Below are 15926 nucleotides of genomic sequence, written 5' to 3'. Positions count from 1 at the left end.
GTACAAGTATGACACAATATGACATCGAGAGAGTTGTGATCTTTACGACTTTACAATCGTATTTCTAAATTCCATTTCTCAGAGGTCCTTCGCACTAGTTTGTTGATGGGTTTCCATGCCTGCAGTCATTTGTTATTGAATATGAAGGTGAAATGGTATCAGTTAATGATTTAATGTAATATATTTTGGATTCAATTTTATGAAGTTTATGATTATTTATCTATTCTCTAGTTTGAATATATCTAATTTATATAATGGCCTTTGTGTGTGGTTTGTACCTAAAATAAACACACAAACAACATACTCTAGTCACAAACCAAAAGCAAAAAAAGCCCTCACTGATGATGCATAAATCTGTCAAAATTAAAATTCCAGCAGTAATTTATTAGGTAGGATCTGCCTACACTAAAGAAGCAGCAATGTAGGCCAACATCAAAGCATCTTGAAGATGTCACTACAAATGTGGAGAAAGGCTGACGATGGAGTTTAAAAATTGTCCTTTTTAAAACAAACATCAAGGAACTCATGTGAAAATATGAAAATAACTTTGAAAATACACTTGATAAAAGAAATGACCCCAGCAAAACAGTGATGTTTTTTCATTATAGCACAACCACACACTCCTACACAGAATAGTCAATAGAGAGCCTAATGCCTACACGAAACATTGATATTTACCGGTTAGTGCATGAAAATGCAATGCATTTTACTTATTTAATATAGAAGTTAAGAAAAAAAAAAAGAAAAAAAACTAAAACAGAAACGAAAATTAATCATCAAGCACCTATTGGATGTGCAATCATTATTAAATACTAGGTTTATACATGTCACAGATATTTGGGAAGGGGGTGGGGAGACTGGGACGATGTTGAATTAGCAGCATTATGACTGCACATTTGATTAGTAGCCATGGAGACAAACCTGTGCAGGATTAGTTTTTTTTTTTGCTTTCTTGGAATACCACGTTTTTGAAAGGGAGGCGGAGGAGGATGCAGAAGAGGAAGCAGAGCAGCTGGACTCTCCTTCTCTTCAGGCCTTCTTACACTTAATACTTATTGTACTACTTTGCTGAACTTAGGCACCAGGGTAGGAAGGGACGGCTCAATGGCACAGCGCCAGCCAAGATGCACTGTCTGAATGGAAGAGAGAGAAGGAAAGAGAGAGAGAGAAATGTGCAGTTCCATTGGCTTATTTATTATAGTAGTAGTAGTAGAAGTAGTAGTTTAAACAAAAGCCATATGGAGGTCTTTTATGATGTATGAATGTATATGTATTAAAGCATACAGTAATCTCTTTCTCTCACTCCACACACACATACATGCACACATCAACATCTAAACCTATACAAGGTAGCCAAATTCAGCCTCATATATACAGGTGTGTGGGTGGTGGATGTGTGTGTGTATAAAACCCATGCCAACAAGGAGCAGGGACATTAAATTATGGTGATATATTTATATATGTATTAGTATATTATGGTGTATACACATTCATATATTAATACATACATAATAAAAAACTTTCTTACAAACGGCTCTGTTTTGTTTGTTTGATCTCATCCAACATTTTGACTGCAAGATCTAATTCTACTGCATCTTGTAATGAAATGATTCATGTCATAAAGTAATGTTCATTTGATGGGTTTCAACTACTCCAGTCTTTACCTTGATAGTGGCTAACTTGTCATCATACTAGACCTTTGTGTGTGTGTGATTCAGTTTCTTATTTGTGAGTTTATGATTTTGTAGCAAACTCACACTCACACACATGGTAGAAATGTGCAGTGTAACAAGAGTGGTGTTGTGTGTTTTGTGAATGTAGGTAATAAAGCTTGCTCTCTATTGCACTTGATAGACTCACTGCTATTTCGGAGAATTTCAGAGAGTGTGGGTGGCTGTAAGAATCCATTAGAGATGACATTTTATTTGTTTAACTGAGGAAATGTAAATACAAGAGCACACCTTAACACCAACATGCACGTAAAGATGCACTTACACTCACATTATGCAGACATTAATGCACACGCATATATGGAGAGAGAGAAACGTAAGGAAAGATGTGAATGAGAGAGCAAAAGAGGAATGACGACAGCTGTGAGCAGTTGTAACTCTTGACAAATAGAAATAGAAATCATATTTGATGGAGGCAAGTGTACTGCTGGCAAAAAAATCAGTTTGGTTTACTGTCAGGGTGACACATTTTCTCTCCTCTGCCCCCCACCCACTCTCTCTTTAATTCTACATATTTCTTGGAGAAACCATCTCCAGGCAAAAAAAAACCATGTTCAAAGCTATTAACTATGACAGCCATGAGATATTTTGTTTGTGTGTCATGATATGTCTAATCAAGGACTACATATGATACAATGTCACATCAATAGAGACACCCACCAGTGGCATGACATGTGTAGGGATGCACGGATGTGTATATATATATATATATATATATATATGCCCAAGAAAATTTTCTGGTCAAATGTCGTGAATCTTGTCACTTTTCTTTGTGTGTGTGTGTGTGTGTGTGTGTCTATATTTGTTTATAGTTTAAGCAAAAATGAATGCCTGAATTTCAATAGATAGCCCTCTTTTATCAGTTAAACCCTCACCTATCTACCTGCCAATCTGGATAACAATAATGATAATGACAATGATGATGATGATGCAGTGATTTGTGTTGATGATATTTACAATAATAATAATAATAGCACAAACCTATAAATTCATAGATGAGCAGAAATAATTTTAAATGATTCTCATATTATATGGACCTCAGGTTAATGATGATGATGATGATGATGATAGTAATAACTAGTTTCAAATTTTGACACAAGGCCAGCAACACTAGCAGTAGTGGATTAGTCAATTATATCAACCACAGTATTTATCAGGTACTTAATGTTATCACCTCTGGAAGAAGGAAAGGCAAAGTGGACCTTGCCTTATCTGAACTCAGAATGTAAAGAGCTATAAGAACTGCTGCTAAAACATTTGTCCAATTTATTACCAAATCTGCTTAATAATAATAATAATAATAATAAAAACGATGATGATGAAGAAACTGATAAGGGAAAATTAAGAAGAGCGTAATAGCAACAAGAGAGTTTACATTCATACAGTGCTCCCCCCAGTTATTCGCACACAAGTGTGTGTCTGTGTGTGCTTGTACATGAACTTATTATATATACATATATCTGAACAAAATACACCCATCATCATATATTTGCGTGTGTGTATATATATATATACATACATATATACATGTATGTGCATGTATATACATATATAAAGTGAACATGTAGCAGATGTAATCTGCATTGTTGATTGTGTAGAGAATGAAGCCAGAATGTGCGAAATACTGCTCCTTCCTCTGCATTCTTTTTCCCCTAAATACACAAACACTTGTTCCTGCACTCAATGCCTACCTTTCATCCTTTGTTTATCAGGTGAGTGTACCTGGGTAGGGGTAAAAATGAGGCAAAGACACATCAGAATCTAAAACAAGGTGAGATAATTTGGATTAAATTTTGAACTTGGAGTTAGATACATCCAGATTTAATCTCACTTGATTCAGATATTCATATGTATGTATGTATATAAATAGATAGACAGACACAGACCTATGAAAGCTCATGCACACAGTCATAGACAAGTAAACAGTTTGAAGCAATCCAGAGAGAAAGAAAGCTCATAAAATGGCATTGTTAGCAAGAAACAGCAATAACAGAAGAGGTAAACACATGTTTAGTGAATAGGTTGATGGAGGGAGAGAGAAAAGAGAAAGGGGTGAGTAAGTAGTTGTTGCATAGAGGAGGGGGGGATGGGAGGAAGAAAATGTAGGTTGTGGTGGTGATGGTGATGATGGTGATAAGAAAGATAAAGAACAGAGTTTGGAGGATTATGTCAGAATCAGGAGAAAGCAATCAGAAGATGGCTCTGTGTGTGTGTGTGTGCATGCAGCTGTGTATACACATTTACACAAACCCCCTCCACACACACACACACACATCTATACACAGACACAAACCTACCACTTACATATTATCTCTTTCTATCTCTTCCCATCTCTCTCTCTATGTATATACATATGCGTGTACTCACACATACATATATGTGCATCCATTATATATATATATATATATATACACTATACATATGTTTATATACACACATATGTATCCATAATGTATGTATATATATATCTACACACACATGTATATTCACCATATATATGTGCGTGAGCATGTGTGTATATATATACGTGTGCGTGAACGTGTGTATATATATGTGTGTTTGTGTAGCTGGAAGAACTGTAGAATGTTTATATCACATTTTACGGGAAGGTTTTCCAATTTGCAGAAGTAGCTACAAAAGGGCAACTGCTCTCTCTCTCCCCCCCTCTCTCTGTTTCTCTTAATACAAGATCATTTTAATATTACTCAATATCATGGCTCATATTGTACTTATTATTATTGTTATTATTATTATTATTATTATTATAGCTGATGTTTGTGGTGTTTACTTCAACTAATTATTCTTTTTCATTTTATTAATTAATTAATTAATTTTAAACCTCCTCCATTTAGTCCTGTTCCCAGTTTCATTAATCAGAGTTGTTCTCGTTGTTTGCAGTTTTTATTCATCTTGCTCTTCTTTTTTATTAGTGCAATTGTTGTTGTTGTTGTTGCTGTTGTTGTTGTTGGTAGTGGTGGTGCTGACGTTCATGGTGTAGCTGTTTTGTACTTCATCATTTACTGGTGATGCTGTTTTAATCCCACCAAAAATTAAATAAAAAAAATAGAATTGTTATTGGATTTATTTAATTTTCTTCCTCCTTTCTTCCATGGTAGTTGTGACAGCAGCAGCAGCAGCAGCAGCAGCGGTAGTGGGATGGGGTTGTTCTAGGTCGTGGTAAACAAGGGCAAATAGGGGATTCAATTGGAGGGGAATAGTTTTTGGGAGGTGCATTGGAAAAATTTTAGGAATTTTTTCCTCACAATTTTCCCTTTCTCTTTTTTTTAAAAATCATTTAATAGTTTTAGTTTATTTCAATTAATTTAATCTTTTTCTTCTCCCCTTAAGTTGGAAAAAAATGTTTTCTTTGGAAAAAATAAAAGAAGAAAAAGAGACTTCTGAAATATCTCAGCATTGACGTTCATTCACTCATTTGTTCTCTCTCTCTTTCTCTCTCTCTCTCTCTCTCTCTCACTCAAGCATACACTGGTTCTGTCAAACCCAAAATCTCCTCCATGAAATGAAAACAAGACTATAAAAAATGTCTTTTTATCATTTTAAATTCTACTAATTGTTGTTTAATTTGCATCCCAAGTTCATATATATCTGTATGTGTATATATATATAGATATATACATTTATACACACATACATATATGTACATATATATATACACAAACATATATATACATATATATATACACGTACACATATATATACACACACACACACACATGCCTACATTTTTATTACATATACATATATGCACATATACATATCTTTACATGCACACACATTATGTGTGTGTGTATATATATATATATACATATATATATATATATATATACAGATCTATACACGCTCACTCGCACACACCACTTTCATTAGTTTATGGTATTTTATCTCTTCCTTTCACAAATAAGCAATATCTTGTTTTTTTTTCTCTGTAACATCTGCATGTTTATAGATGTATTTTGATTTGTATTTGCATGTATGTATATATATTCATACAACATTGTTTGATGCATACATACATACATATGTATGTATGTAGATATATGACATGTATATGATGTGCATATGTACATATGTGTATATATATATATATATATATATATATATACACACACATACATGCATGCATATATGCACACACACACACACACACACACATACATTTAGTAAATGTTTTATATATCGCAGGTGTTATTGTCACATTTTAAAAATCTTTTGGTTTCATTTTTATATTATTTTTTTTAAATTTATATTTTTTTTTTCTTTAAAGTTGTCTCTATTGTTGGTTCTGCAATTATTTTGTTTCATTTTATCTTGTCTTTATTTAATTTTTAAAATTTTTTTACTGCATTTTTTTTTTTATTTCTTTACAAAATAAGGAATAATAATTATCATTATTATTATTATTATTATTTTATCTTGTCCTTTTAAGCAGCCTAATATTATTGCAATCATCAGCAAGCTCTGGATATTCTTCAGGATTTCGAATGTATATCCCTATATATCCTTCAGCATAACCTACAGTTTTGATTTCATATTTCTCTTGCTCGGACCAAAGGTATTCACTTGGCAAGCTATTCTGCAGCCAATATTTCTCCCGAGCCCAAGCATGCATTACAGCACGCTCTTTAGCATGCTGCAAAACCCGGTGCTTCTCGTGAGTTACATCAGTTCCATACCGAATGTTCATGATACTGTAGTTGCCGTGCAACCGAATGTCGATTTCCTCGTGGCTTCTTGCGTGAAAGCCGTCAGTATGTTGGATCTTGTGAACTGTTATGTTGATACCATTTTCCATGAAAACCACCGGCTTGCCCCGTAAATTAAGACTTCCAAGATCCATGTCAGCCTGATTGGTATCAACTTTGACAAAGTAGTGGATAGCTTTGCCTTTAATTGTGAAGTGCATATCGATAATATCAGAATTGTTCAACAAAACACTGGCAGTTTTACGTAAGATCTCTGGGGTGTTATCGACAAAGTTTACAAGAACACGCTCATCAACCACTGATAGAATGATTCCATTCCCAAGAATGAAAGGAACATGTGCTGGCTTTAAGACAGGGGTTGGCTGCTTTGGTGTGATCTTTGAACTCGATACAGTTGACATCATAAGTAAGTTGTCCATGTCACGGCGGAAAGTGCACTCAAATGCAGATGATGTTGGTAGCAACTCGACGTCATGGCAACCCTTCTTGTGGCCCCGAATTTCACCAGTATAAGTGACATCTGGTGCCAAACTCCGCACATCATAGCCCAGAAGCAGCAGCCAGTCGGCAAGATCTGTAAAAAAAAAAAAAAAAAATGAGTGACAGAATGTAAATATTGATTGCAAAATAACTGGGAAACATATCTACTGATTAGCCATATTACAAAGCCTCAACACACAAATTTATATCTATAATCTACTGAAACAGTTATAGAAAGCAAAATTGGATCATATCTACTCAATAATGAATGTGATCTTGAGAGGTTTTCATTATAAAAAGGAAATTTAGGATCTATTTAAGCAAGCTGATACCAGTTTATTACCATTGTTGGCCGTATCACTGACATGAAGTAAAAGTAATTACAGAAAAATTGCCTACTGCACTTGGAGAGAAATTCACTAAAAGAAGCAATACAAAAACAATGTTAGGAGTGAGATCAAATGAAGCTCAAAGAAGTTGGAGGCAGAAGATGGATTGGTCTGATGTTGACAAAATTTTAAATCCAAAAATTAAAACCCAACAACAAAGTGCAGTAATTCAATTTGAAAATGAGACTCCTTGCACAAATGCATCTTTTATTTACCTCTTCACTAATTGCCTTTCCACAGCTACGAATATGGCCACAGAAATAGTCTTGCAAAATTGTCACAGATTTAAAAAAAAAAATGTGGCCTTGCTTGAATTTGAACTCTGAATCAAGAAAAGAGACTAAAATAATGTTCTGCCTTTCATGCAATACTTTACCTCTTTACCCATTTCTAATGCTTCAATCATGTTACTCCTCTCTCTTCTTTATACTGTGTTGGTGACTATTGTATCAGGGTCATACTGACACTTCATCCGCATTATCCAGACTATCAACAATAATTCAGCTATGTTGCACCTTTTTTTTTTAGATTTTATTTCTTGTCTTTTTCTTGATATATTTATTGTAGAGGTAAAAGTATTTGATTGGTTAAAAGTATTGATTTTACCCGTTCATGAGTCATGAATTTACCTCACATTATCTCATTTCATCCTTTTCTAGTGAAGAGGTGATACCAGATCAATCTGATTGTTTCAGAGAAGAATCTATTAAATATTTCACTTCTTTTTAATCCAGAGATCTACATGCTCGTCCTAATCACAAGACTTGTGTTTTCGCTAGTGAGTCAAATTCCATTCAAAATCTTTTCAACAACCTGAGCATTCATTCTATTGCTAAATACCTTCTTTAGTTACAAATGATTTCCAACACCTACAGACCCATCTTTGGCTCAGACAATATTTAAATGTAGCACTTCAGGTGAAAAGTCAAAGACGCCAATTTTGTAGCATTGGTGCTGCTGCTGTTAATGCTGTTCATGGTTGGATTTGAGAATTATAAGTTTGGTAATTAGTGAAGTTCATCACTCTGAACATAAGCCTAGTATTGTAATACTAACAGTTGATGCTTCAGGAGGAAGTCCTCAGTACAATTCTATCCCCCAAAAAAGCCATTTTTAACATTCTTTGAGCTGCATTGAACAAACTAAGTAGCATCAAAAAGATAGTCATAACACTAACATAACCAATTACATAATTTCATTCTTTTTGCTAATTATCATATTATATTACTTCATGGAAAAGACAGACTCCAAATCCACATATATCCCTATTAGTGGTAAACAGAAAATGTTTTAATCTTTCTTATTTTATTAAATTGGTATTGGAGTAAAGATTGTTTGCCAACATAATATGGCAGTCCTGGTCTAGGACGAATGTTGCTGTAATTTAAGACTGCCATGCTATGTTGGCAAACAATCTTTATTCCAAAGTACTGTTGCTGAATATCTCTCATTGAGATTGACAAATAGTAATTTTCTAAATTGGTATTAATCTTAAATCATCAAATCAATTCTCATACTATATTGCCATTAAGCAAGGAATTCAGGTAAAAATTACTTGGGATGATGGAGTGTGCACATTTTTGGCAGAGGCAAAATATTCAAAGTAGTCAGAGGAGTATCTGACTGAATAATTAAGTCTATACTCATCGTAAATAGCATGAGAGCAACAGTGATCTCTCCACTGAAACAAAAGCACTTTCCAATGAGGTTTCCTCGCAGGCTACTGAGATAATGAATGAGAAACCTTGTTATCACAGCTGGGGTCTTTAACTGACACACTGAGCAACACTACAATGGCTACTCCTATGTATAAAGAGGATAAAAATATAGAATAAATGAAGGTTGTTGGAGTTCTGCAATGCAAACAACCTGGCTATTTGTGATATGAACTTATAAAAGTCTACCAATCACGTGATTTGCTACCAATGAAGCAAACAAATAAGACTTCAAACCCAATAGAAAATGGAGTAGACAATTGATTGTGAATATTCAGCAAAAGAAAAGAATGCAGCATTCAACAAAGACTCTAGTGATGTTACAATAAAAGGTAAAGAAACTCAAGAGACAAAAAAAGATAATAATCTAGAGGAGGAGGAGGAGGAGGAAGATATGAAAACTGAGAGCAAGATTGGGAGGAACTAGAGAGTGATAAGCACACGGGGACAACTGGAAGAGAAGCTTGAGAGTAAATGGGGCATGAAGGAAAGGTTGAAGTAAGAGGTTTGTTAATGTTCTAACACAAGAGGATTAGTGTATGGACCGTTCTGGATTACAAAGTGCAAAGAAAGACGTCTTTACAGAAAGGAGGATATAGAATGAAAACAGTTCTTTTAGTTTCCTTCATGTTGAGAAAGAAAAAAAGATGGGAAATTTTCTTATGAAAGGTTGCTGAAAGAGGGATCAGTCAAGTAGACAAAATGAAGGGACCAGCGATAAGAATATGACCAAGACACAAGAAAAGCAACAATACCATCTGGGGTCAAAGTTACATTCCTCCTCCTCCATCAATTGATGTTGTCTATGGCTGGCACCATTTGTCTCACTGAAACTTGTCCTCTCTGCTATCACTCTCTTATATTCAGTAGCAAACGAAATGGGCCAATTCCAGACATTGTCAATCAAGATATTGTGGCTCCTATTGTTTAAACCAAATCAGATTATATGGTCAGAGAATTCTAACCATGGTCACTCGATCTGTTTCTAGAGGCAAGTAACTCAGGACATAATTTACAATGTTTTTTAAAGGTAGTCAGGTGAGATATCAGGGGGGTTTGGTTACTGTTTTGATGGTCCATGTAGTGCAGGGAGATGTCAACTGCTTCAAAAACAAAGGAAAAATTCTTGAAAGAATCACCTACAGGTTTCTGATTTAGCCACAACGCCAGCAGATTTGATGAGAAATGTCAGTTAATACCATCAAGTATTTGTTTGGATCTTTATTTTCACCCATCCATCCAGAGAGATGAAAGGCAAAGATAATCAAAGCAGGAACTGAATTCAGAATGCAAAGAGACAGAATAAATAACCCAAGGGTTTTTTTTTTTTATCTGCTACTCTAACTATCCTGGTGGTTCAAATAATAGGAAAGTTTTAACGTGACTGAGAAAAGAAAGAGAATTGTGTTAAATAAGTTGCATATAGAAAGGTGTTACGCAAATTCTCAGTTGCTCGTCTCTTATAGTTTTCCAGTTCAAAGCAGAAGCCTATGAAACTGATTGATCCTAACATGTGTATACTGTTGAACTAGTAGTGCTCGTAGCTGAAACTGACAAAGAATTAGATCAGAATTTCAAACATGAAATTGAGAGGATTTAAATATGAAAGTTTTAGTTTACAAATACAGAAAACAAGACTCCCTACCTTCTATGAAGTGGTTATTTATAAGAAAGGGAGTGTGTAAGAATTTCATACACTATCCCAAATCTGAACCAAAGGCACATACGAGGTATTGTGAGATCGCAAGATGGCAGAGAAAGAAAACTTTAAAGGTTGTAAAATGTACAAAAGTAGTTAGCAGTAAAAGCAGTGAAGAAATATATTCTTTGTAATATTGTAAAGGTTCTTTTGAAGTTGGTGATCTAAGTTATCTATGGAGGTAGTTATCTATGGAGGTAGATGTTCTGAAAACAGAGGAGCTAAAGTAAGAACAGGAAGGTAAAAAAAAAAAGTTCAAAGAGCTTTTATCTCAGGTGGTAACAAAGGGTTTCTCTCTTGAAGTGTATGATATTCTATAACAGAGAAACATGGGCATTAAATGCAGGGAAATGTGAAGGCTGGCCAGAAAAGAGGCAAGCATGCTTTGCTGAATGAATAAGGGTTGTAAGAATGAATGATGGAGGACAAAAGAGCAGAGAGAGAGAGAAATTGGGAGTGAAAAAAAGAATGAGAAGTAGAGTACCAGAGGATCCAAGTAGTGTATCAAGTGATTCAACTGGAATGAACATGTGGAAGAAGTCATAGAAAGCAATGATCTGAAGAGACTGACATAGATAAAGGAGGAGATTACAAGTTACTATAAAGAAGTGGTGAAACAACATGGTGAAGTGATTTAAGCAAAGGCATTTTATGAATTAGAAAAGAGTCCAAAAAGTGATGAAGCTAAACGTTTTTGGCTTAATAGTTGAGAGATGCAATACACAGTGTACGCCATAGAGTAAATACTATTTATTTATCTAAAACTGGTAACTAGAGAGGCAAGTGCTAAATAGAAATCTCTCAGTAGTGATAGAGTGAACAACACGCACACACGCATATGATAAGCAGTGTATGGCTAATACAGAGTAAGATGATAATATTCAATTCTAAGTTGAAGAGATTAAACTTTTTCTTTGTTGGGAAATTAGACTTTGTTACTAATTTGAGTGACCTCCTGGAAGCAGAATCCAAAATAAAGATACTCCTGATGAGAAACAGGGTATGGAAAGAAGTTGCATGGAATATTTGAAGTAAACACATACATGCATGCACGTACACACACACAAAGATATTTGTGTGTGTGTGTCAGTATAGATACACACCCAAATATAAAGATATATATTTATGGCAACATCAGTGAACATTATTAATAAACATATTTTCATCCAAAACTTTATGGATACACACACAACACTTACACACACACACATATATATATGAATATACAAACTCAGAAAAAATATTGAAAGATTAATGTATAGTGTATTGATTTCTCTATCATTATTGATATAAAAAATATGTGAAAGTTGCAAAAAGAGCAGCTGCATTAGTGGCATAGTGGTATATGGAAACTAGTGTCTGCTGGGAAAAGAATTAGGTATAATATGATAAACAGAAGAATGCTTACTAAAGTAAATCAGGCAGAAATTATCATTTAGTTTTCTTGAAGGACGACTATACTCTTTCCTTTTGTTTGTTTTATTTTGCTATGTATCGCAGATGTAAGAAAAACATTAGAAATAACTTCAGAATTATGCATCTATGTATGCATAATTGTGTGTGTGTATATGCATGTGTATGCACACACATATATATATATATATATAAAGTAGGTGATAACACAAAAAAGATGACGACAATTTAGGGGACAAATTTTAGCAAATGTTGGATTGGTGAAATGCTTAAAAAGAAAGGAAAACTCTAAACATTTCGAGTGTTTCATCAGAAAAATGATAGAAAATGAAACATAAAAAGAATAAGAAAACGTGTGTAGTAGACATAAAGCAAAATGATCTAGGGATCAGTGAGAATGGGGTTCCATGGGAAGTGAGGGGAGCACTTAATAAGGAATGAGTGGTTGGGGTGTGTCCATGTATAGAGATAAGCATAGGGAAAGGCATATTTGTCTCTACACATTAAGTTTGACACACAGATGGCTATTTTAATTTAATTGCATAGAATATAAAGAAAGTAGAAATCATATATCCAGCTTCCCTATGAAAACAGCGTTTGCCAGAAAGATCATTGGAGTTGAGTAATGGTTGTATCATCCATTTTCGTTCATCAATATTTATACAGCAGAGCAAAAAAAATCAAGAGGATGTTTTAAGCTCATGGTGTCAAGTACACTGCTAAATATAGTTTGATGATCTACAATTTCTGTCCTCAAATCTACCCAATATAGAAGACTCCAGCATCCAACATTCTTTTCATAAATTGTGGATTTTGATGGATGCAAAAACAGCAATCAGAACAACTGAAATTCAATCAGTTCTTCTCTTGAAGCGAAAAAGGATTATGCATTTATGGCCTAAAAATTTGGGTAAAATGTGAAAAAAAAAAACCAGCTGTTGTGTATATATATATAACAGTAGAACTTTGTCATTAAAGCACAAATTTAATGAAAATATATATATATATATATATATAAATATAGACAATGAAAAGTTTACAGTAATGGTGTAGACTTCTTCATCATTATTCCATGCTGCCATATGCCCCACATGCATATTTCATTTAGTACAATTAATTTCATGTGGCTGGGTTCACTTCAGTTACATATCTACCAGACTGTTAATAAGCCCAGGATAAGAAGTTGTTTCTGATCCACTTCAAATCTAAGCACTGGTTTATAAAAGTCCCACAATCCTAAACTTTAGGAAAGATTTACAGCCCTGTTTCATAAAATCACCGAAAGCTTTTCCTTTCTTCTTGATTCAACAGCTGTGAGGCCTATTTACCGAGTCTTTACATTTTTAGTCATCAGCAATAAGATTTTTAAATGCATTTATACTATACAGGAGTCAGTTTGAACATAATGTCTGGTCAAGTGTTTTTCTATGTGTATATTTGTAAGTAAATGTCAGCTACAGAGCCAGGATAAATTTTCATGACATCCGCTAAGTTTGAAACTAAAGACTAGAAACACCTCCATGTCGAGATAAGCATACTTGCAAACTATTTTGACCTTTCTGTTCGCTGCCAATAATTTAATCTAATGTAAGAGTGCAGCGAACAATGGAAGATATTACTCGCTAAACGTAGGTTTACTGAAAATAAAATTACATGTTGAAGGTCTAGCAATTATATTAGTAAGCCTTATTTTGTTTTTTGCCCAATGCAATATGAGCAGCACAGAGGGAAAATTTGTTTTTAAAGTCTTTCCTTCTGTGTGAAAACAAAAAAAGAAAAAAAAAATGATTTATGTAAAATGAATAATACAATAATATGGTGCTACAGTACGTTGTTTTAGTATTTATATCTAAGGTGGAGTAAATAAATAAATAAAGATATAGTTTTCTGAATTCATACAATAAAGACTGACTTAACTCTGGTTTCAATAATATTAATTTAATGAGATTCAAAAGAGAAGGAAGTCATTGTATTGTTAGTCAATCTGAAATTTGAAATAGACCCACCTATCCGCATGCACACACACACACACACACACACGTATGTATTCGCTACTGAAATAAATAAGTTAGAACTGCCACTGTGCAGCAATGCAGTTACAACTCCATAACATTTGTGTTTGTGAGCGCATATATCTTTTACTTGTTTCAGTCATTAGACTGTGGCCATGCTGGGGCATTGCCTTGAAGAATTTTCACGCGAATGAATTAATAAACACCAGTACTTAGTTTTTTTTAGAGTCTGGTACTTTCTACCAAGAACATCTCAATTCCATCAAAGGATAGGATACATGGAATCTCTTTCGGGCAAAACAGCAGAATCTATTAACAGGCTCAGGTGGAAAGAATTGTTATTTTGATAAAAATAGAAATAAAAAAGTGAATAATGGAATGGATACAAGTGAATAAAAGGATAACAATAATTATATAGAAATGGTTGAGAAGGATTCTTATAATCTTAAATCATATAAGAACCCACTTCTGAACCTGGCCCTGATTAAGTTTGAGAATTTAATAAACATGCCGAAAAATCTGAAGTTTGTGCAGTATACAAATTCCTTCCAGGAAAAACTAGAAACATATATACAATGACTTAAACTGCAAGGAATGAAACACCAACTATAAGCATGCCAATGCTACTGCTGAAAATCGCCCAATTTCCCAAACCAGCGCCGGCAAAAGCATAACCTCCTTGGTGGAGGTAAAAAAAATAACACAGCCATATAATTTTAAGAAAAAAAAACCCCTTTAAAAACAAGAATCATCTGAAGCAGTTCACAACCACCAACATCATCAGCAGCATTGTTATTGCTTCCACTTCAACCACATACACCGCCATCAACGTTATCATGACGGTTACCTTGACAGTCACTTTCACCACTACAACCAATATAACCACTACAATACCACCATCACCTCAGCCTCACACCTCACACCGCTCCTGTCGCCATTCTAACCACCGATACTATTTTATCCTCCTCCCATACTTATCTTGACCATTGTCCTCATCAACACTGTCTCTAAACAGCAACGCCACCATAGGTTACGTGGAAACGATGAACGTGTTTTCAAGGGAGATAATCAAAGAACGTAACATTATAATACTGGGCTTACAAAAAATAAATCCTGGGGTCGATTTGCTTGACTAAAGGCAGTGCCCCAGCATGGCCGCAATCAAATGACTGAAACAAGTAAAAGAATTTTCTCAGCCAATTACTGGGGAAAAAAACAACTTTCTTTTATAAATATGTGACTGGCAACCAAATAACCTTAACCATGTTTATTACATTGTGTGAATCACTTTCTCATAGTTGCGTATCAGAGATTTATTAACAAAATTAGTTGAGTCTCTCAGCACCAAAACAATCATGGTGACCACCAGAGAACAAGAGAAGATTACTATGCAATACCAAGAGGGTCAACAAATTTCAGTACCTGGGTTCAATTGCTACCTAAATAGTAGACTGCAGCCAGGAAAACAGAGCTAGACTTGGTGCAGGAAAATCAGCTTGAAGATCACTCAATGTAATAGGGAAAACCTGTGCCCTCAACAAAAGCATCAAGTTGAAACTTCTCGAATCCCTGTTCTGACCAGTAGCATTTTAAGGGTGTGACTCATGAACTCTAAGTGTGACTGAGGGCATTTGAGTTGAGGTGCTATACCGGTGTTTGCAGTGGCCTCTAGAATGAGTGCGATTCAGTTGTGGAAGAGATGAAAAAAGAATATCGTTGGTGATGAATGACAAACAAGAAAAACTGCTGTACTTTGGTCATATT

General features: G+C 34.5%; 1 protein-coding gene across 35 annotated transcripts in view; it reads right to left on the bottom strand.

The window, feature by feature from the left end:
- Positions 1-5969: 5969 nt before the first annotated feature.
- Positions 5970-15926, bottom strand: part of LOC106883309 (teneurin-m) — a 572946-nt gene continuing 562989 nt past the window's right edge. For all 35 annotated transcript variants that reach the window (XM_089355687.1, XM_052969800.2, XM_052969805.2 and 32 more), the window contains one exon: positions 5970-7028. In XM_089355687.1, coding sequence (XP_089211813.1) covers positions 6160-7028 — 869 coding nt within the window. In that variant the 3' untranslated portion in view covers positions 5970-6159. The remainder of the gene's footprint in view (positions 7029-15926) is intronic.

This window comes from Octopus bimaculoides, chromosome 7 (assembly GCF_046866305.1).
Source record: "Octopus bimaculoides isolate indiv1 chromosome 7, ASM4686630v1, whole genome shotgun sequence".
NCBI classification, from domain to species: domain Eukaryota; kingdom Metazoa; phylum Mollusca; class Cephalopoda; order Octopoda; family Octopodidae; genus Octopus; species Octopus bimaculoides.
Note: the sequence above shows the minus strand (reverse complement) of the source record. Positions and strands in the feature narration are given on the sequence as shown.